This window comes from Cnephaeus nilssonii (genome assembly GCF_951640355.1).
Source record: "Cnephaeus nilssonii genome assembly, chromosome: 7".
NCBI classification, from domain to species: domain Eukaryota; kingdom Metazoa; phylum Chordata; class Mammalia; order Chiroptera; family Vespertilionidae; genus Cnephaeus; species Cnephaeus nilssonii.
The window spans coordinates 49,741,479-49,768,544 of record NC_137078.1 but is presented as its reverse complement, the minus strand read 5'-3'; the positions used below and the strand labels follow the sequence as shown (position 1 = coordinate 49,768,544).

At 38.9% G+C, this 27,066-nt stretch overlaps 1 protein-coding gene across 2 annotated transcripts; it reads left to right on the top strand.

Annotated features, from left to right (window-relative positions):
- Positions 1 to 25,305, top strand: LHX8 (LIM homeobox 8; the record flags this gene model as incomplete). 2 transcript variants are annotated; one of them, XM_079776561.1, is made up of 9 exons in its annotated part: positions 1 to 81; positions 2,047 to 2,133; positions 2,579 to 2,740; positions 6,440 to 6,561; positions 8,604 to 8,824; positions 9,345 to 9,448; positions 14,956 to 15,051; positions 21,252 to 21,435; positions 25,229 to 25,305. In XM_079776561.1, 9 exons carry the CDS (start codon positions 1 to 3, stop codon positions 25,303 to 25,305), a joined length of 1,134 nt encoding a protein of 377 aa, XP_079632687.1. The 2 variants fall into 2 exon arrangements, with proteins under 2 accessions (XP_079632687.1, XP_079632688.1); XM_079776562.1 differs by having other exon boundaries at positions 25,233 to 25,279.
- Between the last annotated feature and the right edge of the window lie 1,761 nt (positions 25,306 to 27,066).

Sequence of the window (27,066 nt, the reverse complement as noted above, 5' to 3'; positions counted from 1 at the left end):
ATGTATTGGAAAAGCGATCAGAGGTTTGTGTGTAAACTGCAAGGAAAGGACGTGCCGGAGCTGGCCGTTCCCCCCGAGAAGGTGAGCGAGGCGACGCCGGGCCCGGCCCGCGGAAGCGCGCGGTTTCCTGGAAACGCGAGCTGTTGAGGTTCAGAAATTACCTGTGACGGCCTCATCTTCAGACCTGACAATTTTTTTTTTTTTTTTTTTTGGTTACGTAGTAGCTTTAGTCAGTAATCATTGCCTCCCCTCCCCACACGCTCACTTAGCCTGAAGCATGGACTTGGAGACTGTACTTTGGGAGAGGAAGCCTCGAGCCTAAGGCGCTCTCGGGTACCGACGTGAGTCGTGTTTTTTTGTTCTGTTTGCCGAGGCGATCGTGGCGGTCGGGGAGAGAGAATGCGGAGGTCCGGGAGGCTGTCGGGTGGGACCCAACAGAGGCGCCCCTCCGCCCGCGGACGCTCACGGGCCCGAAGGCGTTGCCCCCGGCTGCGGGGCCACCCGCGCTGGCGGGCCCACAGCGAACACAGAAAGGTGCGCGGCTCCCCGAAGGCCTCGGGGGACCCCAAAGCGCCCAGGAGTGCTATTTTACTTAAAATTCCTAAAAGAAGCAAGCCCCAGAGTACGCGAGTCGCACCGTTGGTCTCTAGGTCGTGGGGGGAACGGCCACGCTCTCACCTCACTCCGGAGGCGGGACCCCACGGGTGTCTCCCAATTCAGATTCGAAAATCAGCTGGAGCCTGCTGGAGCGCCTCTGCGGGGGACCCGCACCCGGCACCGCCGACTTCTCTTTGCTGCGGGACGCTGGCGGGGAACGCCCGGCGAACACAGGGCTTTTCTGCCCGAACTCCCTTTGTGCTGCCAGGACGCGGCCGCGGGCGGCTGCGTGGGTCCCGCGTGGGGAGCGCCCGCAGGGCCGGGGTGCTCAGGGCGACAGCGTCTCGCCCGGTGCTGTGGGAGGGAGGGAGGGAGGGAGGGAGGGAGGCGAGGAGTCCGAAATACCGAGGTGTGGGCCGCTGGACCTCGCGCTCCGCCACCCCACCCCGCAGCACGCTGGAGTTTTCGAAAAAAGAAGGCAGAAAACGCCCGGAAAGGCTGCGTTTTCGTTTCAGAACAAAACTCTAGCCAACGCTTGGGAACATTTGAGTAATGAGCGTTGTTACTTTAAAACATTTTGACCGAGGTTGGGTGAGTTTTTTTTTTTTTTTTTTTTAATAGCACAAATTAAATTCAGCTGGATATTTTCCATTATTCGATACGCTTTCTGCGCCGGTTAAAAATAATCCTTCAGTAGCTCAAATGTTGACTTACTGAGCAATAAGTGGCAATTTACACCTGAAAGAAACGAGTGTAAATCACTCGCGGCTCTAATTGCTGCAAGTTTACGAAAGAGCTGCTGGCTCGGTTGAATCTGAAGCATTTTCATTCAAATTGTCATCGGAACAAGCACCAGGCTTCTTAAATCCCGCTGTAATTAGCTCTCAAGTATCCTATTAAACCTCTTCACACCTTTCGGGCTATCCAATTCAAAAGACCCCTTTTTTTAAAAAAAAAAATATGTCTTGCTCTTTTAATTGAGGTTATTAAAGAAATCAAGTTTCTTCCCCATCCCCTCCTCAATCCTCCTTTCTCTCTCCCACCCTGCCTCTTCCCTCCGTGCACCCCATTTAGCCCGGTGATCCCAGCCCCGCCGTGATTGACGTCTAGACAGAAAGTGCTTTGTGCGGGGATGATTGCTCATAACTTGTTCCCCCCGGCAGGGGGGCGGGGAGCCGGCGCGCCCCGGTGAGAGCTGGGGAGCCTGCGCCCCGAGAGCTCCGCAGCGCGCCCGGCGAGCCCTCGGCGCTCGGGGTGGCCGCCTCGCCACGCGCCGGGGCTGCGCCGCCGCCGTGCGCGGAGCGGGGCCGGGAGCCCGGACGGCTGCACGCGCGGCCCGCGCGCTGGGCCTTCATTAGCCCGCCCCCCGCGCGCGTGGAAGCTGAGGCTCGGCGCCGAGCGTGCGGGCTCTGAACTTCTCCTCTGTTTCTGCCCACTCCCACCCCGCAGCGCCAGGCGCTCATGTCGGAAGAGTGCGGGCGGACTGCAGCCCTGGCGGCCGGGAGGACTCGCCAAGGCGCCGGGGACGAGGGACTGGTGAGTGGGGGAGGGGCGCAGGTGCCGGCAGACCTGGCTGTGGTGGGGAGGCGGCTCAGGGAGAAGGGCCGGGGTCCCGCGCTCCTTCCCGCCCCCCCCCCCCCCCCGGCCCACGGGGGAACGGGTGGAGGGAGGGTCCGGGGAGGGGCGGGGTGGAAAGCTGAGCCGGCGCGGCTAGCTGGGCAGGGTTGTGGGGCTCCCTGGGTCCCTTGAGGTCAGGGGTCCCAGCCCAGTGGGTGGTGGCTTGGAGCTTGGACTCTGCACGGGGGGTGAGGGCAGAGAAGTGAGACCTCAGGAAGTGGGCAGAAAGTGGGGGTGAGGCGGGGGGGGCTGCTGGAGAAAGGAGGGGGGAGGCGGTGGGGGAGCCCCAGGGATCCGTGGGATAAGGGGAGGAGGAGGAGGGGGTCTAGAACCGCCTGCGACCGCGCCTCGCGGCTTCCTGCAGGTGAGCCCCGAGGGAGCGGGGGACGAGGACTCGTGCTCCTCCTCGGCCCCGCTGTCCCCGTCGTCCTCGCCCCGGTCCATGGCCTCGGGCTCCGTCTGTCCCCCTGGCAAGTGTGTGTGCAACAGCTGCGGCCTGGAGATCGTGGACAAGTACCTTCTCAAGGTAGGGCGGAGCCGCGAGGCCCCGGGTGCGGGCTCCCCCAGGAACCCTGGGGACCGGGACACGTTTGTTTGTTCCCCCCTTTCCGTCCGCACTGTTCTCCCTGGAGGTTGTAGGCTTTCAAAGCCGAACAGACCCACGCAGGGCAACCCCTGCGGCGGAAAGAGCTGGGGAGGAAGTCTTAGAACCAGTCTCCCAAGTTGTTGCAAATGAGCTCCTGGGCGACCGTGTTGGTCTGGAGGTGCCGACGCCGCCGTGCCTCGGTGTGTGTGCCGGAGTCAGCCGCCCAACTGGTAGAGGAACAGACATGGAGAGAGCCTTCTTCCCTTTCTGAAACCGGGTCCTGCCTGGGGGTTTGTAACGAGCCCCGGGTTCCGCAGGTCCCTCGCCCCCGGGGTAACATTGCCCCCGCCGCCGGCCTGCTTCTGAGAGTTCTAGGTCGGAATATGTTGGCTGATTCCACTTTGCAGTGTCTACTTTGGTGAGAACCATTGTAAATGGTCCTAAAGGCTCTTTTCGGGACAGATTTTTTGTGTTTTTTTTATTCACATATAGTTTTCTGTTTATTTACTGTTACCTGAAACCATTTCAGTCCCTCCCTCCTGTCGTTAAGATTTAATACTTAAAGGCCACCCAATGCTTTAAAAAATGTTATCTCCGGTGTGTAGAAGGGGACATGGAAATGGATGCCAAGTTGGGAAGAAAAGAAAGAAGCCTGGGATGAAGGGCCGCGAATGGTTTGAGAGGAGACTGTCTGTCTTAATTTGTTTTACTTCTCTTAAAATACTGCGGGGGAGTTTTGGAGTATAAATTCTGGCAGGCACGGTTACTCGGGGCACTGCCCGCAGGATCATGGTCCCATGTGTCTTAATCTTAATGCTGTGGGTTTTCAACTTCAATCGCTCTTTAACACCACTATTTAAACTAATGATCTCTCCTACACTGGATTAGTAGCAAACCAGTTCACTTTCTATTCTGTCTCCACCAAACCCCCACCCCCAGCTTTTCAAACAATAATATTATTTATGAAGAGTATGAGTTCTTTAAATTTCTACCTCAATCAGAACTGCTTCACCTGTAAAGTGGAAATGATACCCTATAGGTACAACCCAGATAAAGCACCAAAAGAAGTTTTGGTGAAAACATTGAAAAGTGACTGAGTTCGTTTTTATCAGTGGTTAATTCTTACAGCTGAAAAATTAACATGGCTTTCTCTTTAAATCTGCATCCTTAAGATCCCCCCCCCCCTTTCAATGTTTCTAGACATGGGGCCTTTTTGGATGTTTAAAAAGCATCTTTTGGATCAAAAAGGAGCTTATTTTCAATGAGCCCTCTCAATAATTAGTATAATGTTTAAGAATGTTTCTAAAGGGATCTATAAAGGCTTTAACACTTCATAGTAGAGAGGATCCAAGAAAAACCTATTACAAAGTGACTCTTAACACACCCTCTGAAATAGTTTCTAGTGTTCATCATATCTATGTTAAAATATACTTATATATTATTATATATTTGCATTACATGAAATATCTAAGTTACCTAAGCTTTCCTTTGTAATAGGACTGGAGTCCTCCCAATGAAGTCTTATATTACAGTCTTATTCTACTTTCTTGTACATATTAGTATATTAGCTCTAACAAAAGTTTAATACTTTATGATTATATAAAAACTCTGAATTCTGAATTCTTTTTTCCCCCCATTTTGAGTCCTTATCCAGACATATTTGAATTAAAATCACTGGTTAAAAAATAATTATTTTGGGATGTAGTAGAGTATTTGAGGGTATAAATTGCTTAATATAGAAAAATACTATATCATGAAGCAAATAAAATGGTGTTAGCACAAAAAAGTACAAGAGGAAGTAGATGCATCTATTGCCCCATCTCATACTTCAGTGCCCTGTTGTTTGGGTGGGTTTTCTGGCTTGGTCTTACACACATGTACAGGTACAGATTGGATCAATACCAGACTTCAGGGAAGGTTTATAGTCATCAGAATTTTCTCTCTTCACCTTACTTTCCTCTGGGGGTGGGGAAAGGGAAGATGAAAGAGGTTGTTTGATTGTTGTTTTTTAAAGTAAACTTTGAGGAAGGTGGAAAATAAGGCACTGGGTCTAGCGTTAGGGAATTGGAGGGTTGTCATAACTCTGCCTTAAAGCCTGAATCTACCTTTGTTTTGTGTTTGTTTGTTTTTAAAGGTTGGATAAGATAAAAATGCAGAAGAAGGCCCTAAACAGTGGAATGTGAAAGGAAGTCCATACTTCTAATCTTTAATTTAATTGGGCCCCTTTTAGGAAAAAATAGAAGAAGAAATATCTTTATTTCTAGGGCAGTATTCACCATTGTTAATATTTTCTATTACTTTTTTTGCTGTTTTCCTGTATAGTGATTATATTCATCTTTTATAACAAAACTAAAACTTAAGACGTTAAAAAATTTACCCAAATGATACTCTCATTAATGCTTTGGAAAGAGACACATAACTAAAAGCCAGTGAAACTTTTTTTTTCAGCTTCAAAGTATCTTTTATATTTCATGAACAGTGGTGCTAATCTGATAGAATTTGGACAGATCATCTTTATTATGAAATAGTGTAGCAAAAGGTATATTTCATATTTTCCAAAATTACATAATTCCTATTTTCAGCATTAGATCCATTTGTAGAGTATAACTTTTGTTTTTGCATCACTGCTGTTCTTTTACATTAAATTTAATTAAGCATAAACCTAGTTATTGTGTCCATTTAACAAGAACAAATTTTAGGAGACTGCACTAAGGCAAGTTCAATCCAATACACGTTTATTCTCCAAAGTTAAAGTTGTGCTAATAGAGTGATGGCAACAGTTTAAGGTGAGGGGTAATTATGATTTCTTCCCTGAACTGATAATATTTCATCTTCCTACTTAGAAAATATAAAGGGCTGTGATTTATTAAATCACCATTTTATGCCTCATTTCTTGAAGTATAAATGGCAAACAATGCTTGGGTGCCTTTTTAAAACCACTTATAATTAGATTTTTTTCTCCAGTAGTCAAATCATTAAGTAGGGTTTGCAAAACTTTACTCATTGATTCTCTTATTTAATGTTAAATGGGAGCCAGGGCTTCTGCTATATCAACATTTAAATCTACCTTAGCATTTCTGTTTTGTAAGCAAAATGGATTCCCTGACTTCTTTGTAAGGGTAAGTATTTATCTTAAGAAAACTTCTTTTTCACTGTCTTTTTCTCTCATTTTAACCAGTGCACACTGTATAATAATTTGGCCAAAAAGTAGATTGAGAAGGTATGTGATTTGGTTTTTTTGGCTAACAAGTTTCATGGTGGCAAGAATTTGGTAAAAGAAAAAATAAACCAGTATGCAGGACTTTCAAGTGTTCAGGAATTTTCCCTGTGTTCATAGAAGTTCCATTTTTAAAAAAACAAAAACGAAACAAAAAAACACCTGAAGTCTTTAAAGGAATTAAAAAAAAACCCACTTTTTAAACACAAAATGTAGAATATGTTATTGTGATTTTCTGGTTGGGTCTAAGGGAGTATATCAACACACATATTTGTGTAAGTTGCACCTTTTCAATGGAAACATTCAGAGTGTGCATTAAAACATGAAGGGACCAGCTTTTTAAATTGCCTAATTCACAAAACCAACAACTATCCCCTTAAGTGTTAGAATGAGTTATCATCCTGACCCTTCTTCCTTCACAGGTGAATGACCTGTGCTGGCATGTGCGGTGTCTCTCCTGCAGTGTCTGCAGAACCTCCTTAGGAAGGCATACCAGCTGTTATATTAAAGACAAGGACATTTTCTGCAAACTTGATTATTTCAGGTACTCGGTGATTTTTTTTTTTTTTTAGTAAGTAGATATCTAAGAAATTATTATGCAAAGAGAATTTTGTAAATAGGCTTTCTTGTCCAGTTTTATTTATTGAAGCCCAGTTTTTCTTATGTAATAGATTTCAAAATGAGAATGCTTTATATCTTTGAGGTATCATTTGTATTACAACAAATAAATAAGTGTGTTTAGATGTTTTAGGACTTCAGTATACAAAAATGATTTTTAGATAATTATTCCCACTTTGGTAAATGAAATTTTTAGGTATTAAGAACTCCTTTGCTGTGCACAGATATAAAGTATGAAATATAAGATGACTTATTGTGAGAAAGCCCCTGGTTTGGGAGAGTGGTAAGATGAAATAATTATGGGGGGTGGAGGGGACCCAGGTTTTGTTTAAGCTTTGACCTGTTTACTATAGGATGATTCCTAGTTATACACCTATAAAATGTCAGCAGTTTGGAGACTGTGATAAACCAAATTAATCAGAATTGACTGTTCCAGTATCAGAAATGCACCAAATCTAAATATTTTGCCTAAAAAAATCCTGTTTCTTTTGTCTGTTCTTTGACCTTTATTTTGTGAGATTATATTTGCCTGAGTTATTAAATGTAACATTTTCTCTGAGTCATCTCTTTGTAATGATTTAAATGGACAGCTTCTTCCAGGATATAACTCAACTCTCAATGGATAGATGTATTGAAATTCTTAAGCATGATTTTAAAAAATTACCATATTTTTAAATTTGCATTTCCAAATGAAGAAGAATGTTCATTGTGAAATTGGGAAGTTAATACTGTATAATAAAGTTTGTAATACAAATTATGTTGTTCATACCCAATTTCAAAAACTGATTTCAGAGAGTTTAGTAATTGATTTGAATAAATTGCTAGGTAATTTAAAGCACTTCATGAAATCCAGAGTCCTTTATTTTATAAAGGCACAGAATTTTATAATTACCAAAAATGTATATTTCTCATCAGATATGCTTTCCATTTCCTCAAAAAATAGTAGCAATTTGCCTCGTCTTTCACTTAGGATATGCTAATCTTAATGTTTTATGGTAATCTAAAGTCGTTTGAGAGATTTGGTTTCAGAGCCTTACTGAAGGTCTAGTTCTTCGGGATGTTTTTATGCTTCATAGTTTATATTCTGAAATGTTCTTTTAGGATTCAGTTTTTCAGGTTATTTTTTTTAAATGGCAATACCTCTAAAGATATATTAAAGAGTAGACACAGACATAAATACTTATCTCGGACATGGGTATGCCAAGCCATGACTACGATAGTGAAAGGAGACGTGGCAAAGAGTCACTTGGACTAAGAGAAAAATAAATATTTACATCTGGCATTTTGTTAAGATTAATCTGCATTTAATGTTCAGATGTGTCTCTGGAAGTTTTAGGTAATATTTCCCATCTCCCTGTGATTAGCAATGCAATCATTTATTCACCAAAGGAAATATTTTCTGAGTTTTCCTTCTTTTCAGTCTTCCCAGGGTGAACAATTACTATTTTCCTCATTTTTTATAATAGCAATTTCAAATATTATAATGTTTTAACTTAAAAATGGTATTTAAAGTATTTTCTAATGATCTCAACTAGGTTTTAAGAGATCAATATTTATATCTTCAGTGGTGTGCTTTTTTGTATTTTTAGGTTTCAATCTGGAGTGTGTGTGTGTGTGTGTGTGTGTGTGTGTGTGTGGTATCTTGGGTCTCTTAAAATGCACTGATATTTGTTACAAGAGAGATATTGAAACTTATATTTCATTTATTTTAAAAGAAAAAAATCCAATCTTCCTTTAAGGTAATAATGAGAATTTTCTGTTTTATAAATAGGTTTGAATTATAACCATATCTCATCTTGATTGCTTACCATACTGACTCAGAAAAATAATCGATTCCTGTTTTATTCTCAAAAGATTTAAATACTTAGCTTAATCCAATGAGTAATGTAACGCATTAGTTTAATCTCAAACTGATGAATATGTCACCAAGCATTAAAATCTTCACCTCCTACCCTTCTATTTATGTAGAAGGTATGGAACTCGCTGCTCTCGTTGTGGGAGGCACATCCATTCTACTGACTGGGTCCGGAGGGCCAAGGGCAATGTCTATCACTTGGCGTGCTTTGCCTGCTTTTCTTGCAAAAGGCAACTTTCCACGGGAGAGGAGTTTGCTTTGGTGGAAGAGAAAGTCCTGTGCAGAGTGCATTATGACTGCATGCTGGATAATTTAAAAAGAGAAGTGGAAAATGGTAAATATATACTTAAAATACTTTTGAGTCTTTTGGAACAGTGAATACAGGAATAAAAACAATTTTTCCTCCAGATCCCTTTAATGCATTATTTTGTGCAGTGTAATTGTGGTAAAACTCATTAAGCACTTTACTGTTAGTGGCGGTCTCCATCTGTTTATTTACAGGGAAAGCCATGCCATGTGTATTAGCATTGTGCCGTATTCTCAGTCTAAGAACTTGAGTTTAGATTCTGATTTGCTTTTTGTAACTAGTCCTTTCCCTGTCTTTGCCTTCCTAAGGATGAGCTTTAGATGTGTACTTCTAACGTTTTGCACTTGTGACTAAATGTTCAAGACTACATATGGATTACTGTTTTAACAGTCTATTTCTAGTGTGTTTAAAAACTTAACGCAAGGGGTTTGGCAATCTAGAAGATGTATAGTTTTACTCCAAGCCAATAGATGTAAGAAACCTATTATTGCATGACTGCTGAACCCATCTGAGTTACCAACATGTGCGGTGTGTTTTTTAAATGTAGGTAACGGGATTAGTGTGGAAGGTGCCCTCCTAACAGAGCAAGATGTTAATCATCCAAAACCAGCAAAAAGGGCTCGGACCAGCTTTACCGCAGATCAGCTCCAGGTAGACGTGACAATGAATTTATGATTTTTGAAGCCCCTCCCTACCCCCAAAAAACACAACTTTATGCTATCTAAAATCATGTTTATGTTTTCAAAAAGGTTAGCTTATGCTTTGTGTGGAAAAAACTTGGTGAGTGTATGAAATATACATTTGGCCCTAAAATATTTATCAATGTTCGTTCAAGCTTTGTTTTTCTGGGGTCTGTTGGCATTGACATCAAAGTGGAAGCAAAATGTTAGTCTGTCCTGACTTCCTGATAAAATCACATTACTACATATAATTGCAATAGCAAACAAAATATTTGGGGATTCAACAGAAAGAGTCATACAATATGTGTGTGAGTCTATGGGACACTGACGTGTTCATCTTTTTAACAAACCGCAATGAGTCTTTTAATGGACAAAGATTATACATTTTCTGAGTAGGTTGATTATGTCCCCTGAAAAGGGAGGGATTATTTTCAGCTTAGTTGCCCTAAGTATAATGGTCATAGATTTGGTTTATGAGAATTGTCAAGAAAACTATTAAATAATTACTCCTTACTTTATATTTAAGTCTACACATATAATGATTCTTTCTGGCATTTTTTAAGATAAAAAAATTATGTGTTCTAAAAGATTAATGTGGCTGAAGTATTTTATGTTAAGGTAAAGTAGCATTTATTGAGCACCTATTATGTATTTTTGGGTGTTTTATACATTGTATCCATCTGAGCTAAAACTTTAAAGGATATTTATATAATGTTAACAAATAAGTGAAGGTAATTTTTGAAAAGTCACATGTAATATTTTAAGGCTTTCCAGTATTTAAGCTGAATATAAGTGTTTCAAGAAGATAATTTTTATTTTGAGAATGCTTAAAAAAGAAACCTTGCTGTGGCACAAATATTCCAAAGCAACTTAATGATATTGGAAAGCAATCTAGCATTAAAATCTAAAGCCATTCTGAAAAATTTTCAGATTGTTTTGGACTTCTTAACTTAGGCATAGAATACATGGTCAATAAGTAATAAGTGAAAGATAAGACAAATGAAAGAAATATCTCTGCTTGAACCTTGCTTTACTGGATGCCTCATTGGATTGCAATGAAGATCACAAAAAGCCATAACTTAGGAGACATGAGTATCTGTGGGTGACCTGGCAGCAGAATACCCAGTAGCTAAAAGATGTGTGAGAAAATGGAATCTCTAGTAAAAATATATTCTGTTTTTAAAGTCAGCCATTCCCATAAAGGCTGGCTATAGTTTTAATTATAAGACTGATAACTCTAATATCATATAAAATTCATTATTAAGATTACAATTGTGAAGTTTTGAAACCACTTTAGGTAATATCATATAGGAAGATAAATATTGATTAAATTAAAAGGGAATGATATTTGTGGAGAACTTTGTGCTCCAAGTCCTATGACAGGCATTTTCTCCCTTAATTCTTACAAGTCCTTGATGTAGGTAGCCTCATCCAAGAGGTGCAGAAACTTTCCTCAGGGCAGATTGCCAAGGGAATGGCAGAGAAGAGATATGGACCCTGCTCTCCAAACCTCTGGTCTTTTCATTTTGCTTGGCCTCCGAGGAGTCTTTGAGTCTGTGCTTAACAAAACTCCATTTAATGGTAGCAGCAGCTAGAACAGAAGAGTGCGATTCTGAATCTTGTAGATGGCCTTATAGTTTTACTTGCAAATATACACAAACTATTTAATCATGCATTATTATATGAAAATGTGCTGTGGCCCTGGTCAGGTAGCTCAGTTGGTTGGAGCAACGTCCCGTACACCAAAAAATTCACAGGTTCGATTCCCAGTCAGGGCACATACAAGAGGCAAACAATCAATGTTTCTCTCTCACATCAATGCTTTTCTCTCTCTTCCCCCTACCCCTCCTCTCTCTCTATAAAAATCAATAAACATCCTCAGGTGAAGGTATTTTTTAAAATGTACTGTGAATCATGTTTTTAAAAATTTGTATCAGAATCATCAGTTTTGAAAAATGAAAGCAGAAATGATATGCTTTCAAAGCATGCTCTCATTTATTCAATCTTTACTAGTATTTACCTATTCCAGGGATGACTGAAAAAAAATCTGGCTCCATTCTGTCCTCAAGTGGTTCTTTATAATTTAGGAATCTGGAATAGCTATAGATTTTTAAAAACTTGAGTTATTATATTTTGTTAGAACCTCTAATAAATCAGGTGATGTACCCTCATTGTCAAATTGTCCTACCTTTCAGTAAAATAATAAAGTATGATAGGTGATCAGTAGGTCAAGATCATACATGAAGCAGTAGAGTAAACAGAGTAGAATTAAAAAGGGAGGAATAAACAAGAAAAATTTCCAAAATTCTTTAGAAACTTTTGGGAAGAAAAAGTCATTTCACACTTACACAATAAAATACAAAATATTTCAAATATTGTTTTTTGTTTTTTTTTAGGAATGAAGTTTCAGTCACTATTATGGTTTGCCTGTTGTAGTTAGATGCACTTGCTCAATGATCATTAATGCTAAATGTGCCAAGGTTAGCACCTACTTTAATCTACTTTCAAATCCAGTTGGTCTGCTGCTATTTTGCAGAATCCTGACATTTCTGGTAGAATTTCTGGCCTTAAAATGATGAGTGTCTCTACAGGCTTATTCCTTGACCATGTTAAAAGTAGGGTGGGTTTGGGCATCAATAGTGACTGGAGAATAATAAAACTAAGTTCAAATTCAAAGGGTTGTGTGTGTTTTTTTCTGAGGCTAAACACTGATAAGTACATCTTACTTTTCCTTTAGTATAATCCAATCCTAAACCATCAGTGTTGATTTAAGTGTTGCTTTATTCCTTGATGAGAAATTGCTTTATTTAATGTAATTTGGTTCTGTGATTAAACTTGTGAATTTGAAATGCATTTGTGAAAAGCATGCTGTTTTTGTTCTATAAATGATCAATAGTGGCTTTGAAAGCAAATGCTTTTCTCCTTCAAAATTAAAAAAAACGAAGATAATTAATTTGCTCATTCGTTTTTCTCTTTGAGATTTACACACTCAGCTTCCTATAAACACAACTGTATTTGCATATGAAATAACACATTTGAAGTAGAAAAGGAAGAATGAAGTGAACTGGGTGAAATTATGAACTTTTAGTCTGATTCTACCCATTTTTAAACCAAAAATATAGGTACTGTTTACAGTGAATGTGTGGACAGAGTTGGACAGGAAGCCAGGAAAACCTTATTCTAGAAGAGTCACTAATCAGAGAGAACTTAACTGAAAATATTATGTAATTTGTAAACCTCATAAGGTTTCTGAGAACAACATTGGTGAACCACACTATCTTCAGATTTTCCTCCCATTGTCAAGGTTCATTCTGTCATAAACACAAGCACAAACACTATTGACAGGAAGGGGAATGTGAAGAATAAGACCTTCCCTTTGCCCTCAGAAAACTCACTTTCTGCCAGGGAAAACTAAATCTGCCAATGCCTTATTTAGCTATCCTTTGAAACAGGCACTGGCAAAAGATAGTAAATATTATATGAGGGTCATAGTGGAGAATGTAATTCATATGGCCTGCTGCAATGGTGTCCAGGCCAGCAGAGCTTAAAGTCTTTAGTTGGGTTGGTCACCCACCCTCATCCCATGCCCATGGACATGCACAATCATGTTGCATGCCAGACTCCCTATCTTCTTTCTAATATAACATCAATGATGAGAGAGAATCATTGATTGGATGCCTGCTGCACACCCCCTACTAGGGATCAAGCCCACCACCCAGGCATGCACCCTTACCAGGAATCCAACTGTGACCTCCTGATTCATAGGTTGACACTCAGCCACTGAGCCACACCAGCCAGGCTATAATTCTTTATATTTTACTAGAGGCCTGGTGCATGAAATTCATGCACTGGGCAGGGGGCGGGGGTCCCCTCAGCCCATCCTGTGCCCACTCGTAGTCTGGGAGCCCTTAGAGGATATCCAACTGCTGCAGAGGCAGGAGAGGCTCCTGCCACCACTGCTGTGCTCACCAGCCATGAGCCCAGCTTCTGGCTGAGCGGCACTCCCCCTGTGGGAGCACACTGACCACCAGGGGGCAGCTCCTGCGTTGAGCGTCTGCCCCCTGGTGGTCAGTGCACGTTATAGCGACCGGTCATTCCGCCGTTTGGTGGATTTGCATATTAGCCTTTTATTATATAGGATAATACTCCCCTGGATTGATTGACTTTTAACTAATAAAATAGAAATGTCCCATTTGATTCCCATGGTTAATCTTTTCTGAAAAAAATCTTAATTTACACTTTTATTCTGGTACTTCCCCCTCCACAGCACTCTCTCTATATCTCTTTCTCTCTCTCTGAACTTTTATAAGATTTTATTTGAGTCAAACTGTGATAACATATGCCAGGAAGCAAGATTTCAAATACTTTCCACACCTCTCTCTTAACCTTGTGTTGTTGGTAGTTAGGGGCATGTCTGAATCTCTGCCCTGGGAAGTTGAGATCAGGAGCATGTTTTTTCATGTACTGCTATCTCACTTAGCACAGTGGTTCCAAGCCAAAGAGTCACATCAGAATCACCTGGGGACTTTTTCAATGTATATATGTTTAGATCCTGAGGAATTCTTATTCAGTGCTGATGGGTGTCTCTTTTTAAGATTCCAGATATTTCTTTGCTTAAAGCAAGTGCTTAAAACAATTAATGATGAAATGGTTGCAATTAAGTGGAGTACATTTGTTGTGCTGTGTACTATTTGCAGACTAATAAAAATTGTAGTAGGGGCCTTGAACCTATTTAGCTCAATAGAGGTTAGAGATGATTGTATATGATTTTTGTATTTTTAAAAGTTTTATAATGCTAACACTTTTTAAAAATCCTCACCTGAGGATATATTGATTTTGAGAGAGAGAGAGAGAGAGAGAGAGAGAGAGAGAGAGAGAGAGAGAGAGATCATTTGGTTGCCTCCTATACACGCCCCAACCGGGGATTGAACCCATGACCTAGCCATGTGCCCTGATAAAGAATCGAACCCGCAGCCTTTTTGGTGTATGGGATGATGCTCCAACCAACTCAGCCATCTGGCCAGGGCTCTAATGCTAACACTTTTTTTTTGGGGGGGGGGGATTTTTTTATTTTGTAAAATTTTATTTTATTGTTTAAAGTATTACAAATAGTAGTACATATGTCTCCTTTTTCTCCCCCCATTGCTAACACTTTTTAACAGAACAGAAAAAAACTAAATAGACTTAATACTACTTATGCTTGTGGGTTATAAGTATGGAAAGAAAGAAAAGGTGAGCTTATTTTTAAAGCATAGTTGAGAAACAAGTTTTTATGTTGAAATTATTTTTTTAAAGATCTTAATATAGCAATTTACGTGTAAATTTACAAAACGTGCACTGTTTTCATTTATACATACATCCCCATATTGACCTTCAAGTAATAAAATATAAGTATTTCCTTGTGCATGTCTTCTCTCCTATCATCAAGATGCAGAAGATTGATTCTTTTTAGCTACTTACCACTTACATATCTTTTAGGTGATGCAGGCACAGTTTGCTCAGGACAACAACCCAGATGCACAGACCCTCCAGAAACTGGCAGAAAGGACAGGCTTGAGCAGACGTGTGATACAGGTGATTGTTTTAAACATTAATCAAGAGATACTAACATTTCTATTCTAGGTCTTTATGAGTGTGCATTGCTTTGTGAAGACTTGCCAAAGCATTAGTTTCTCATGTTAGGTCACTTCACACTCTAAATCATTTTTTTCAAAAAAACTTGATAATTAGCCTGCTTGGGCTGGGCTATCATTTGTTAAGTGACTCCTTGTACAAGTTGCTTCATTCATTGCTCATAGCAAACCTAAGATCCTCAGGCTAAAAATGACAATGGATGTTCCAAGCTAGATCTGGTTCTAAGGTCAGTGTTTTTTCCTACTTTTCTATGATTGTGTATGTGAGTGAGTGTGTATGTGTGTAGAGGGTGTTGATGGCCTTTGTTAAAGATCCAGGTAGAGGGAGTGATGTGAACAAAATTAGGGAAGGATGAGCTAGACCAAATTTGTCAGAATGTAAGATTTATGTTTGCAAATTGTGGGAGAAGAAATTGGTGAAGCCGACCTTGGAGAGGTATGTAAATGCAGAGTTCTTTTCTTCTCAGGAGAAAGCCAGGATATGTGATTTTAGGAAGAAAAGGTTGATGACAGCACATGGGATGAATTAGGGTTGGGAGAGGGGAGATAGAAGTAAGCAGATTAGTTGGGATGTCCAGGAAAGAAGTAATTTTTTTTTTTAAAGAAAATAATGGGTGAGGTGGCCTAGAATTCATCGAGAAACGTTTGATTGACTGTCCACTGATGGCAAGTGCTGGATGCTGGAGACACAAGAAAAGGACCAGACACTGTAATGGGGAAGGAGAGACAAGTCAAAGGTGACTCATAGATTTGAAGTCAAAATATTCATGGGAATGGAGCTATTAACAGGAATATTCAGGTCAAAAGAAAGCTAGTTTGGTAATATGGAGAGAGATGAATTCCCTTTTCCCTCTGCTAATTCTGCAATGATGGTGCCATTGGGCATGTAAACAGGTATTTTTTGAGGATGAACAAAACTCGAGCAAAAAGATCTAATGCTGCCGAAACCGGTTTGGCTCAGTGGATAGAGCGTCGGTCTGCGGACTGAAGGGTCCCAGGTTCGATTCCGGTCAAGGGCATGTACATTGGTTGCGGGCACATCCCCGGTGGGGGAGTGTGCAGGAGGCAGCTGGTCGATGTTTCTCTCTCATCGATGTTTCTAGCTCTCTATCCCTCTCCCTTCCTCTCTGTAAAAAATCAATAAAATATATATTTTTTAAAAAAGATCTAATGCTGTGAGATTGGGTAAAGACCCTTTGGAAAGGATTATAGACAGTAAAAAGTGAAGAATGGATTTTAGGGAGAGAGCAGGGCAAGAGGTGCTGTTTGAGTGGGACATAGTAACAGCCAGAATAAATGAGTAGAAGCATCATGGAGGCCAAAGGAGTGAGGTGGGTTCAAGATGGAGGTGGTCAACTGTGCCAAGTTCTTAAAGAGAGATCAGGGAAATGGAAAATACTTTTAAATAACATTCAGAGTTCAAAACGTTTGAGAAATTAACGCAAGCAGAAGCAGGTCTCTGCAAAGGAATGCAGGAAAAGGTAGATTTCACTCATGATGTAGAACTTTCCCAGTAGGAGAGTCTCTACAAAGGGCATGGACTGCCCTTGGAGGGAGTGATTTCCTGTGGCTGGAAGGGAAGCTTCCTTCGCCGGGGTCCTTCAGACACAATATATTCTGCAGCAGCTGTCAGATTCATGACTACTATGTTTTCAATTATTTTGAAGTTGAAAGCAAAGTAAAATGGAGGGTTTTCTGAGTCCCTTTCTAATTATTTGAAGAAGTAAAGACCTCAGACAGATAACTCTCATATAATTTTTAGGTATTTCAGTCACCGGTATTATGAGCAAGTATATATTGTTGGATAGTGGCTTTTAATATGTGAGGATTAGGGAGAGAGTGGGGTATGGGGAAGGGTATGAGGAGAAAAATGGTGATGGAAGGAGACTTGACAGGGTGGTGAACACACAAGGCAGTGTATAGATGATGTGCTGGAAAATTGGGCTCCTGAAACCTGTATAATTTTGTTAACTAGTGTCACCCAATAAATTCAATAAAAAGGAAAAAAATATGTGAGGATTGAATTTAAACATTTTTTGACAAGATAGCAAAGGAAGGAGTACTAGCATACAAATATATACATATGGAGTCTGTAGAAGTAGATTAACAATTGTTCTTATGGAAAATAATACAATAATGAATAAGTAATAATACAAGAATAAACTGTTTTCTATATTCACAACTGTAAACCTACTTTTGCCTCATAGTATATTATTTGTATACTAAAGGCCCAGTGCATGAAATTTGTGCACTGGTAGGGTCCCTAGTGGCTGGCAGCGGCTGGCTGGCTACTCTCTCCCTTCCCCTGGCCACCTGCCACCAGCCAGGCCTCCCTCCCTTCCCCCTGCCGGCCCCGCCCGCTGGTGGAACTCCTGGTGGAGGGGACAATTTGCATACTACGCTTTTATTATATAGGATATACATGTGTGTGTATAAGTTAAACATATAGCCCTTCACAGTATTTTTGAAGAGTTAATTACTGTGATCTCAAATAGTAATCATGATCTATTTGCCCAGCCTACTTCCTAGCACTGGGCACACTTTAGAACATTTAAGGAAAAGAGTTTTAATGACTAGGCCTTGATTCTAATATGCAAACTAGGTTGTATGCAAAGATTAGATAGAAACAGTGGTCTGATACATAGAGACAATCTCACCTTTACTAGCTAAAGTCTGCTTGGAGAGACATGAGTAACAGATCAGATTGTCATTGTACTAAGATCATAGAATGAAGATGGATGATTTTATTTTGAACTCTGTATCTAAGTATAATCACTGTTCACATACCATTTCAGATAGGTGAATTATGAGTTGTGTAACTTTAGAAAAATAATAAAACTGTTCTATTTCTTTCAGTATTCTTTCAGTATGTTTACTGGGAATATCTTTTCATACTAAGAACTACATCATTTTTATTGCTGCACATATTGAGCATAGAATAATTTCGTTTACTTCCAATTTTTTATTATCATTTGAATGCTTCAATGAACAATATTGTATACATACTTCGCATGTTTGTTCAATAGTTTTGATAGGATACATTTATAGAAATGGGATTATTGAGTCAAAAGATAAAACATTTTTAGGGCCTTTAACTGATACCACAAAAATCAGTTCCAGAAAGTCCATACCAATTTATTCTGCCAGTAGTTACTTAGGAAAGTTGCTCTTTCCCAACTATGTGAATCCTTATTGCTATCCTTCTTTAATGTCCTTTCCAATTTGATAGTCAGAAAATCTCATTGTCTTTATTTTTATTTTTTCATTATCGATACATTTTTAACATTTTGTAATTTTAAAAGTTATTTTAGCCCACTTTTCTATTGGGTTGTTTCTTTTCTCCCCATCTTACTTTTACTGACTTCTATTTATCATGTTAAACTTTCATAGTTCATCAATTTTCCTTTTTTATTGAATTTATTGGGGTGAAATTGGTTAACAAAATTATGTAGATTTCAGGTATACAATTCTACACTCTATCATTTATGTATTATATTGTGTGCTTATCACCTAATCATCAATTTTCTTTTCATTTTCCCACCACATAGAATTTTTTATATTTTTATGTATTGAAACCTCTCAATAATTTTTTCTTATAGCTTTGGCCATTTTTATGTTTCTCCACTGAGAGAGATATCAATATTGGCTTTTGTTTCCTTAAACGTTATGGTTTCAGTTATTCACACTTATACTTTAATTTATCTGGAATTTATTTGGTTACATGTGAGGAAGGGATTTTTCTATTTTTTTCTCCTAAATGATTACTCAGCTTTCTTAAGTCAGTATCATGCCATGCTTTCCAAATAATTTAAAATTCCATATTTTTCATACATTATTGTTATATTTGGCTCTTTGAGCTTCCAAAGAGATTAATTTTATGCATTAGTCTTTTCTTTTTCAGAATGTCTACATGACCTACTTCTAGCTTATGTAGTTTACAATATAGAATAAAAAAAAATATTAAAGCAATAGCTCAGAAGAAAATGGAACTCTTGTTAGAGGTTTGCAAAGCAGAAGGAGTAACTTTTAAGTCAGTGAGGAGTGTCAGAAGGACTTGTATTTGAATTCTGAAGCTGGTAGCCCTCATGTCAGAAGTTATTTTCTGAAGACTGGTATCAGCTATATTTTGCTGTGCAAATTACATGACACTTTGTGTTTACAAATCTCTCTCTGCTTACTACCTGTTGATGATCTTTCCAAGGAGCTATTTGATTCAGCATTAAGGTAGCTATTTTGTTTTTTAGGTCATGCCTTCTTCGTATCTATTTCCAAAGCCTGGTATTTTTTTTTTAAACAGCTGAGTAGGTTCCATCCAATATTTAATCTATTGGAGACGTAAGATACTTGGAAGAAACTCAGGGAACCACAGTGCCATGTAATTAGGTTCCACGTGGCCCTCTGGGTGCATGTCCTCTGGGTGCTGTCCAGGAACAGGCAGGCGGCAGCCGTTCCCGTTTACACGGTGGAGAATGTGTGAGTGTATCTCCGTGGCTGGGTGATGACAGCAGTGGCACCCATTGTTTCAGAGCCCGTGGAGAGAACTGTGAGTGGAGACTTTGGATGTGGCCTCTGTATAGGTATCTAAGGTCTAACATTCCAGAAGATGGGGGAGAAGGCTGTGACTTCCCACTCCTTTTCTTCGACACATGTCTTACGTTTCGTTCCTGAAACATTCTTTGGGTACTCCCTTTCAGCCACCTGCTCAGGGCTGCACAACCCAGTATGTCATTCATTTTTATTTCTTTAGCGTTAAACCTTTGAGTTTATACTTTGCCAGCCCTCTGTTTTTGAGTCCCAAGGAATTTTGGGGTCTTAGAAATAGGCCAACTTCTTTTTTTTTTAAGACACTATTCTTTTAAAAAATATTTATTTATTTCAGAGAGGAAGGGAGAGGGAGAGGGAGATAGAAACATCAGTGATGAGAAAGAATCGTTGATCAGCTGCCTCCTGCATGTCCCCCATTGGGGATTGAGCCCACAACCTGGGCATATGCCCTGACCGGGAATCAAACCATGACCTCCTGGTTCATAGGTCATTGCTTAACCACTGAGCCACAGCAGTTGGGCAAGCCAACTTTTTCATATAAATCTTTTTCCAGCTTCCTTCTTTTCCATGTTACTTAGCCCCGATTTCCTTTTGCCAGCCCTGGGCAGAGATATATGCCCCTGACCTTTACCCGGCCTTTGTCCCAAACCCCAAATTTTCTTATCTTATTAGTTTCCTTTATTTTTTTTCCTTCCACTTTCTTTCTCCTCATGACAAAATCTTTGGTGTGATGGCACATAAATGCTATAATATTTTAATAGAGTAACACTCTATAGTCCAAATTTTATCTAATGGCAGGGAGTTCAGACATAGGCAGTTTATTGCTGGAAGCATTCGGGGCAATCTAATCTTACTCACCTGGCCTGCTTGCCCTGAATTTGCTTTCTTTATTTCTGGGAAAGAGTGACAAGAGGATGGTTAGCTCTTTACATTCTGTGAACTGTTTCACCAGTGGATTTGTTTGTATTTTATTCTACTTAAGTATTACTAGTTTTTTTCTTATTGTAAGCCTGACCTTAACATGCTTCTTAGGAGATAGCCTATATTGTATTCACTAGGAGAAATTGAAGCCAGCAGGTTAAAATGTGCCTGGAATCACTGAATCAAGGGGTTTGTAGAAAGCTTTAAGTTCTCAGTAGGGATTTTAGGCATTTGAAAAAAGATTTGAAATAAGTCCAGCAGGTGTCTAAGAATCCATTTAGTAGTGTTGTTGTTGGGTTTTGTGTGTTATTTTTTTTTTAAGTTCTATTTAAAAGGCTTTTTCTGTTTTTCTTTTTTTGTCCCAAGTGCCAGTAGTAAAACCAAGGAAACTTCGTTTGGAATTCTTTGAGTCCCATGCCTGTTTTTATTTTGGAAAGCACTAGTTTAGTATAGAATTGGCTTTTAAGTAAATCTTCAAATAGTTATTGAGTGAAGAAAATGACCATTGATATTTGCACAAAAATGTTTCTCTTCTGTCTGCAGAACTTTCTAAAACTTATTTAGCTTTATGCTGTGCTTGTATGGAAGAGTCACTGAGGTGGCCTCCCTTTCTAAACAGAGTTGTGATGTTCTCAGAAGCTGATGTGACAGAGGTGCATTGCTTTTCTCCCTCAGGTGTGGTTTCAGAATTGTAGAGCGCGCCACAAGAAACATGTCAGTCCCAACCACTCCTCCTCTGCCCCAGTCACATCTGTCCCACCCTCCAGGCTGTCTCCGCCCATGTTAGAAGAAATGGCTTATTCTGCCTACGTGCCCCAAGATGGGACGATGTTAACTGCGCTGCATAGTTATATGGATGGTAGGTATCCAAACATTTAACAGCTGTCTCCTAAGCAGTCGATATCTGACAACTTCTAATATTAGATTATTGATGGGATTCACAGTTTGAAATATTACCTCAGTAGTAGCTGAAAAATATTGTGTGTATTGCGGGGAGGGGTGTAGTAGAGAGCAAAACTACCCAAACATTCTTATTTCTGTGACTATATTTTGAGGGACAAATTTAACACTCACTTTTCAGCTAAAGTACAAATATTGATAAGGACTCTTAGTGCTTGATTTCTACTTAGGAAACATTTTTGTTTGTTTTTTCACCTGATAAATATTTAAATAATTTATTTTCATATGGTCAGAGAAAGTATTCAGTCAAATTTTTAGATTGGAGTTTACTTAGTTTATTAAAGAAACTTTTTTATTGGAATAAAACATACATACAGAAAAGTGCACACATAGTAAGTACACAACTTGATAAATTAATAAAATGAGCATATCCATGTAAATACTACCGAGATGTAGTAGTGCACCATTAACACCCTGAAATCCTCTCTAATGTACCCTCCTAAAGTAACATTGCCTTGACTTCTAAAATCATGTTTTAATTTTGCCTCTTTGTGAGCTTTATATAAATTGAACCATACAGAATGTATTCTTGTGTGTAGTCCTTCTTTCAATTGCATTGGTTATGAGTCTCATCTGTATTGTTGCAAGAACCAGTGATTTGTTTGTTTTCATTGTTATATAGAATTCTACTGTAGGACTATATGACAGTTTATCCACTCTATGGCTGATAGACATTTGTGCTGTTTCCCATTTGGGCTTTTATAAACACGCTGCTATGGACTTTATTACACATGCCTTTTGGTACATGTTAATTCACACTTGTAATTTGGTATGTACCTGGGAGTGGAACATAGGGTCATAAGCTATACATATATTCAAATTTAGTTAATTCTGCATAACAGTTCCCATAGTGGTTGGAGCAGTTTACACTTGGGCCAGCAGCATATGAGAGTTCCAGGTACTCCACATCCTCACTAACACTTAGTATGAAGTGTGACTTCTTAATCTTAGCCTATTTGGTGGTTGTGTAGTGCTATCTCATTGTTTTAACTTGCTTTTTCTCAGTGACTAATCAGATTGAGCATTTTTTTTCCATTGGGCATCTATATATCTTTTCCTGTGAAGAGCCTATTTATATCATTTGCCTATTGATCTATTAGCTTGTCTTTTTACCTTGATTTGTTTTCATTCTTGCTATATTCTGCATACAAAGTTTTTTTTAATGATTATATGTGTTGCAAATACCTCCTCCTGTTCAGTGGCTTGCCTTTTTCTACTCTATTGAGGTATGTTCGGTTGAGCACAGTTCCTAGTATTAATGTAGTTCATTTCATCAATATTTTCCTTCATGGGCCATGCTTTTTTTGTGACTTGTTCAAGAACTTGTGCTTACTCAAAGATAATGATATTCCACCAACGTTGTCTTCTAGAAACTTTATTTTTATTTTGACATTTAGATTCTCAGTCCATCTGGAATTGAATTTTGTATGTGGTGTGAGATTGGGAGCAAAGCTTATTGTTATATTGATGAAAAATACTAATTTCCCAGCTGCTTTGTAGCAGCACATTTGATATAAATTAAGTGTCCATATAATGTATGTGTCAGTTTTATTGGTGTACTTATTTTTATATTAGTATCTAATTGTTTCACTTATGGTAGGCTTATAATTCTTGATACGCAATTGAACAAGTCTTCCTATTTCATTGTTATTCAAGTTTGTGTTACATATTCTTGACCCTTTGCATTTCCATAAGTTTTTCCAGCTTGTCAATTTCTACACCCCCCTCCCCCCAAAAAGGAAAAAATATAGATATTTTGAAACAATCCATCCTAGGAAACTACCATCTTGGTAATATTGTCTTTCATATCATGAACTTAGTCTGTCAATTTATTTAGGTCATCTTCAAATGCTCTCTTATATTGTAGACTTTACTGTTTAGTAATCTTATACATATTTTGTTAGGTTTATTCCTAAGTATTTGTTTTGATGCAGTTATAATGGATATTTCCTCTGTATGTAGAAATCTAGGTTGGCAGATATCTTTTTTTCAGCACAATGATGACATGATAACATTGTTTTCTGGCTTCCATTCTCTTTTGTGTAGAATATGGATGGTTAATTAACTTGATACTTACTGTTGAAGTCAGCTGTTGGTCTTATTAATGTTCCTTTGAAAGTAAATGTCTTTTTTTCCTCAGCATTTTTCTCTCCGTTGGGTTTTCAATATGTGCCTAGATATACTACTTGAATATGTCATTCGAGTATTTCATTATGAAAAAGTCTCAGCTTTTGTCTCTTCAAATATTGTTTTGGCTCTTATGAAAAAATTTCATATTTTTCAGCCTTTGATCTTCCATGCTTCAATCTGGTTATTTCCTTCTATTTTCCAGTTCACTAATTCACACTCTACCTAATATATAAAACTCATCCATTGAGTTCTTACTTTAGTTTTTGTAACTTCAGTTTTAGAATTTCCGTTTCATTATCTTATACAGTTCCAAATTCTATGCTGAAATAATCTATTTTGTCACTTTGTTCCGTAACAAAATTATTGTTATATTAATTTTAGTTATAATAATGTCCATGTCTGATAACTCTGATATCTGGATTTTTGTGGGGTCTGTTCTATTACTTTTGTTTTTTCCTCTTTGTTTTCAGCCAAGCCATGTCTTGTTATTTTTTTTATTGCACTTCAGATGTTGGGTAGAAAAACTAGAAATAATTTTAGGCTCTGGGTAATATCTTCCACCAGAGAGTATTTAGTTTTGCCTTTGGCAGGGAGGTAGGCTAGGGGAAGAGTAACTTAATCCAATCAGGCATCAGTCCTCAGAATGGATGGTGTATTTCTGGGTTGCTACAAGTTGGATTTAGCTTGTTGGAATCCCCAACAAAACCTGTGTTTTGTTTTATTTTGTTTCTGCTGTTTTTAACTAGGGCTTCTCTTCAGTGGACCCTTTCACCATCCAGCCTAAGTCTAACTCCTGAGTACTCTGCTAAACTTCTCAGACACATATTTTCAAATTGTCACTAACTTGGGGAAAAGTAGCCTCATTTTATTTCTCTCCTCTTCTGGGAGTTGACTGCTTTGGTCTCTTTCATATGCCTTAAGACACATTTTTTAAAATATTGTCTAGCTTTCCTAGTTGCTCTCAGAGGGAGGTTGTGTTTGAAGCAATGCAGCCCTTGCTGAGAGTGGAATCTTCATTTTAAGTTTCAGTTAAATAAAAAATCGGAGCCTATATCATTGTAATCATTTATGTACACTAGCATTAAAATTGGGTGTGTTGACTTGAAAGACTTGTGTTGACTGAGTCAAGTGTATTTTGACGTATGTTTAGGGAAGAGGCAGTTAGACATTCATAAATGAGAATTTGGTTGGGGGAGTCATCCTATATAGAGACACCTTCAATATGAAATCTGGCAACATCTCTGCAGACAAAGCTCATGAGTCTTTCTAGCTGAAGGGTAAAGTGCAGTGAATGGGGTATGGATGGAGGACATTAAAGTGGCAAAAGCTTGTTGCCCAAAATAAAGATTTGGGGGTAAACCCATCCTAGATTCTCATTTAATAATATACTCATGATGCTGAATAAGTTAATGCTTCTGCTGAGGCCAGTGGAATGAGTGTAGCTGGGTGCCCTCAGCTGTAATGAGTAATGAAAGCACATTGCCTTGGCTTGTTTTTGTTTGTTTTAAGTCAGTTTTATTCACCCTACAAAACTGATCCACAAATTTCTTTCTATTTTGTAGCTCATTCACCAACAACTCTTGGACTCCAGCCCTTGTTACCCCATTCAATGACACAACTGCCAATAAGTCATACCTAATTTCTTTTTCAGGGATAGAAATGATTAAGGATATAAACTGGTCATTTGTTATGTATAAAATACCATTGAAAAGATTAATGTTAATTTTTTATTTAACACCTAAAGCATTTCCAACATCACTTTGCTGCCCAGGTATGTATCTACAGTTGGCCTGCAAGACACTTTTATTGATTTTTTTCATTTTTTTGTAAAACTTATGTTTACAAGAAGAAAACAAATCAAAACTTTTTTTTGTATTGTCTGGAAATAGTTCACTCTAGTGTGTATCTGTTAATTTATTTGTCATCAAAAGAGCACTTTGCCTAAAAGAAAGGACTGACAAGTGTGCAAAATGTTTACAATCCTTTGTGAAATTGTAGTTTATCATTAGTTTGTATCTGTAAGTTATTGTTATAAATATTACCTGTATTTTTTTGGTACATACAACTTTATACTTTGAGGCTTGTATCTGTGAATTTGCAACTGAAATTTACTTTGCCACCATTTTTGGAATGAACTGAATAAAGCTTCTGTTGTAGCATGCCAGGCAGACACGTTCTTGTGTTTGTGGTTGATGAATTACAGCTGTAAATAACACTATGGTTTAATAAGCCCACCATTCTGAGTTTATTAAACATTTTCCATTATTGTGAAAGTTCCAACCAATTTGTCCTTCTTATGTGTGTTTTCCACAGTAGGTTGGCCCTAATGTCTTTCAGATATAACAACTTTTATTTTAACAGTTCATTTTGTTTTGAGCTGCGTTGTGAGTACATTTTAATAGGCAACTTATTTGTTGGTGATTACACTTACTCAACAAAAGAACACATGAAAACATCTAATTTGGCAGATGGTCTCTTGTGGACTCGCTAATAAAATTAATGTGAAAGAAAAGGCAGAGCGCTCTTCAAAAACAGTCTTCTGGGGTATCCCAAGTCAAAAATGAGAAATGCGCCATAAGAATGTATGTCTTCAGGGCTGATCAAGGAGGCCTAGAAGTCTTTGGAGTTCCTGAGCAACGTTTCTCGGGCAGAAACTCTACTTTTTCTTCCTGTGAACACTCTAGGGGTTATGGTTCTGAGCTGAAACCTGAACCTCAGGACTTTACCCTAGGTAGCAGTGGACGCTTGTCTGGGAATTACAAAAGTAAGTAGTGCTGCTCTCACTCATTTTTAGATTTAAGGAACTTAATCAGTACCCACTTCTTCTCTTTCATATACCAGTCAGGACAAATAAAAAGGTAATGAGAAAAAAAATCTTAAGTATCATAAGTTTTTAAGTCTTTATTTAACTTAGCAGATTTACATCTGGTTGAGGACTGGAAGTAATAATGGAATATTTGTAATTCTATTCTGGTAATCATAAATGCAACCAGAAAGCGATGCTGTGGAGGTAACTTACTATCTGCCTCAACCCTGAAGCAACAAACCTACATTTCACTAAGGGAGAAAATAGGAAAAAAGGTGTTTTGTTTTGTTTTGTTTTAAACTGCTACACCAGTTAGAATCCATTTGGCCAAAAACAAAGAGCATAGTCAACAGTCACTGTATCTAATCTTGTGAAATTGACACTAATCTCCTTGGGTTTTAGTCTACCTGTCCCAGGCACGAAGTGGTGAGGTCAGCTTTACCTTTACCAGATGTCGAGGAAAGCGCTTGTAGTCCAGCCAAGCTCTGCACTGTGAGCGGCTCATAGCATTTCCCAGCTGCATCTGATTGGCATCATTTAGCTCCGGAGGCGCTTGATTGCAAATGTTAGTTCCTCTCTCTTTTGTCTTTTTTT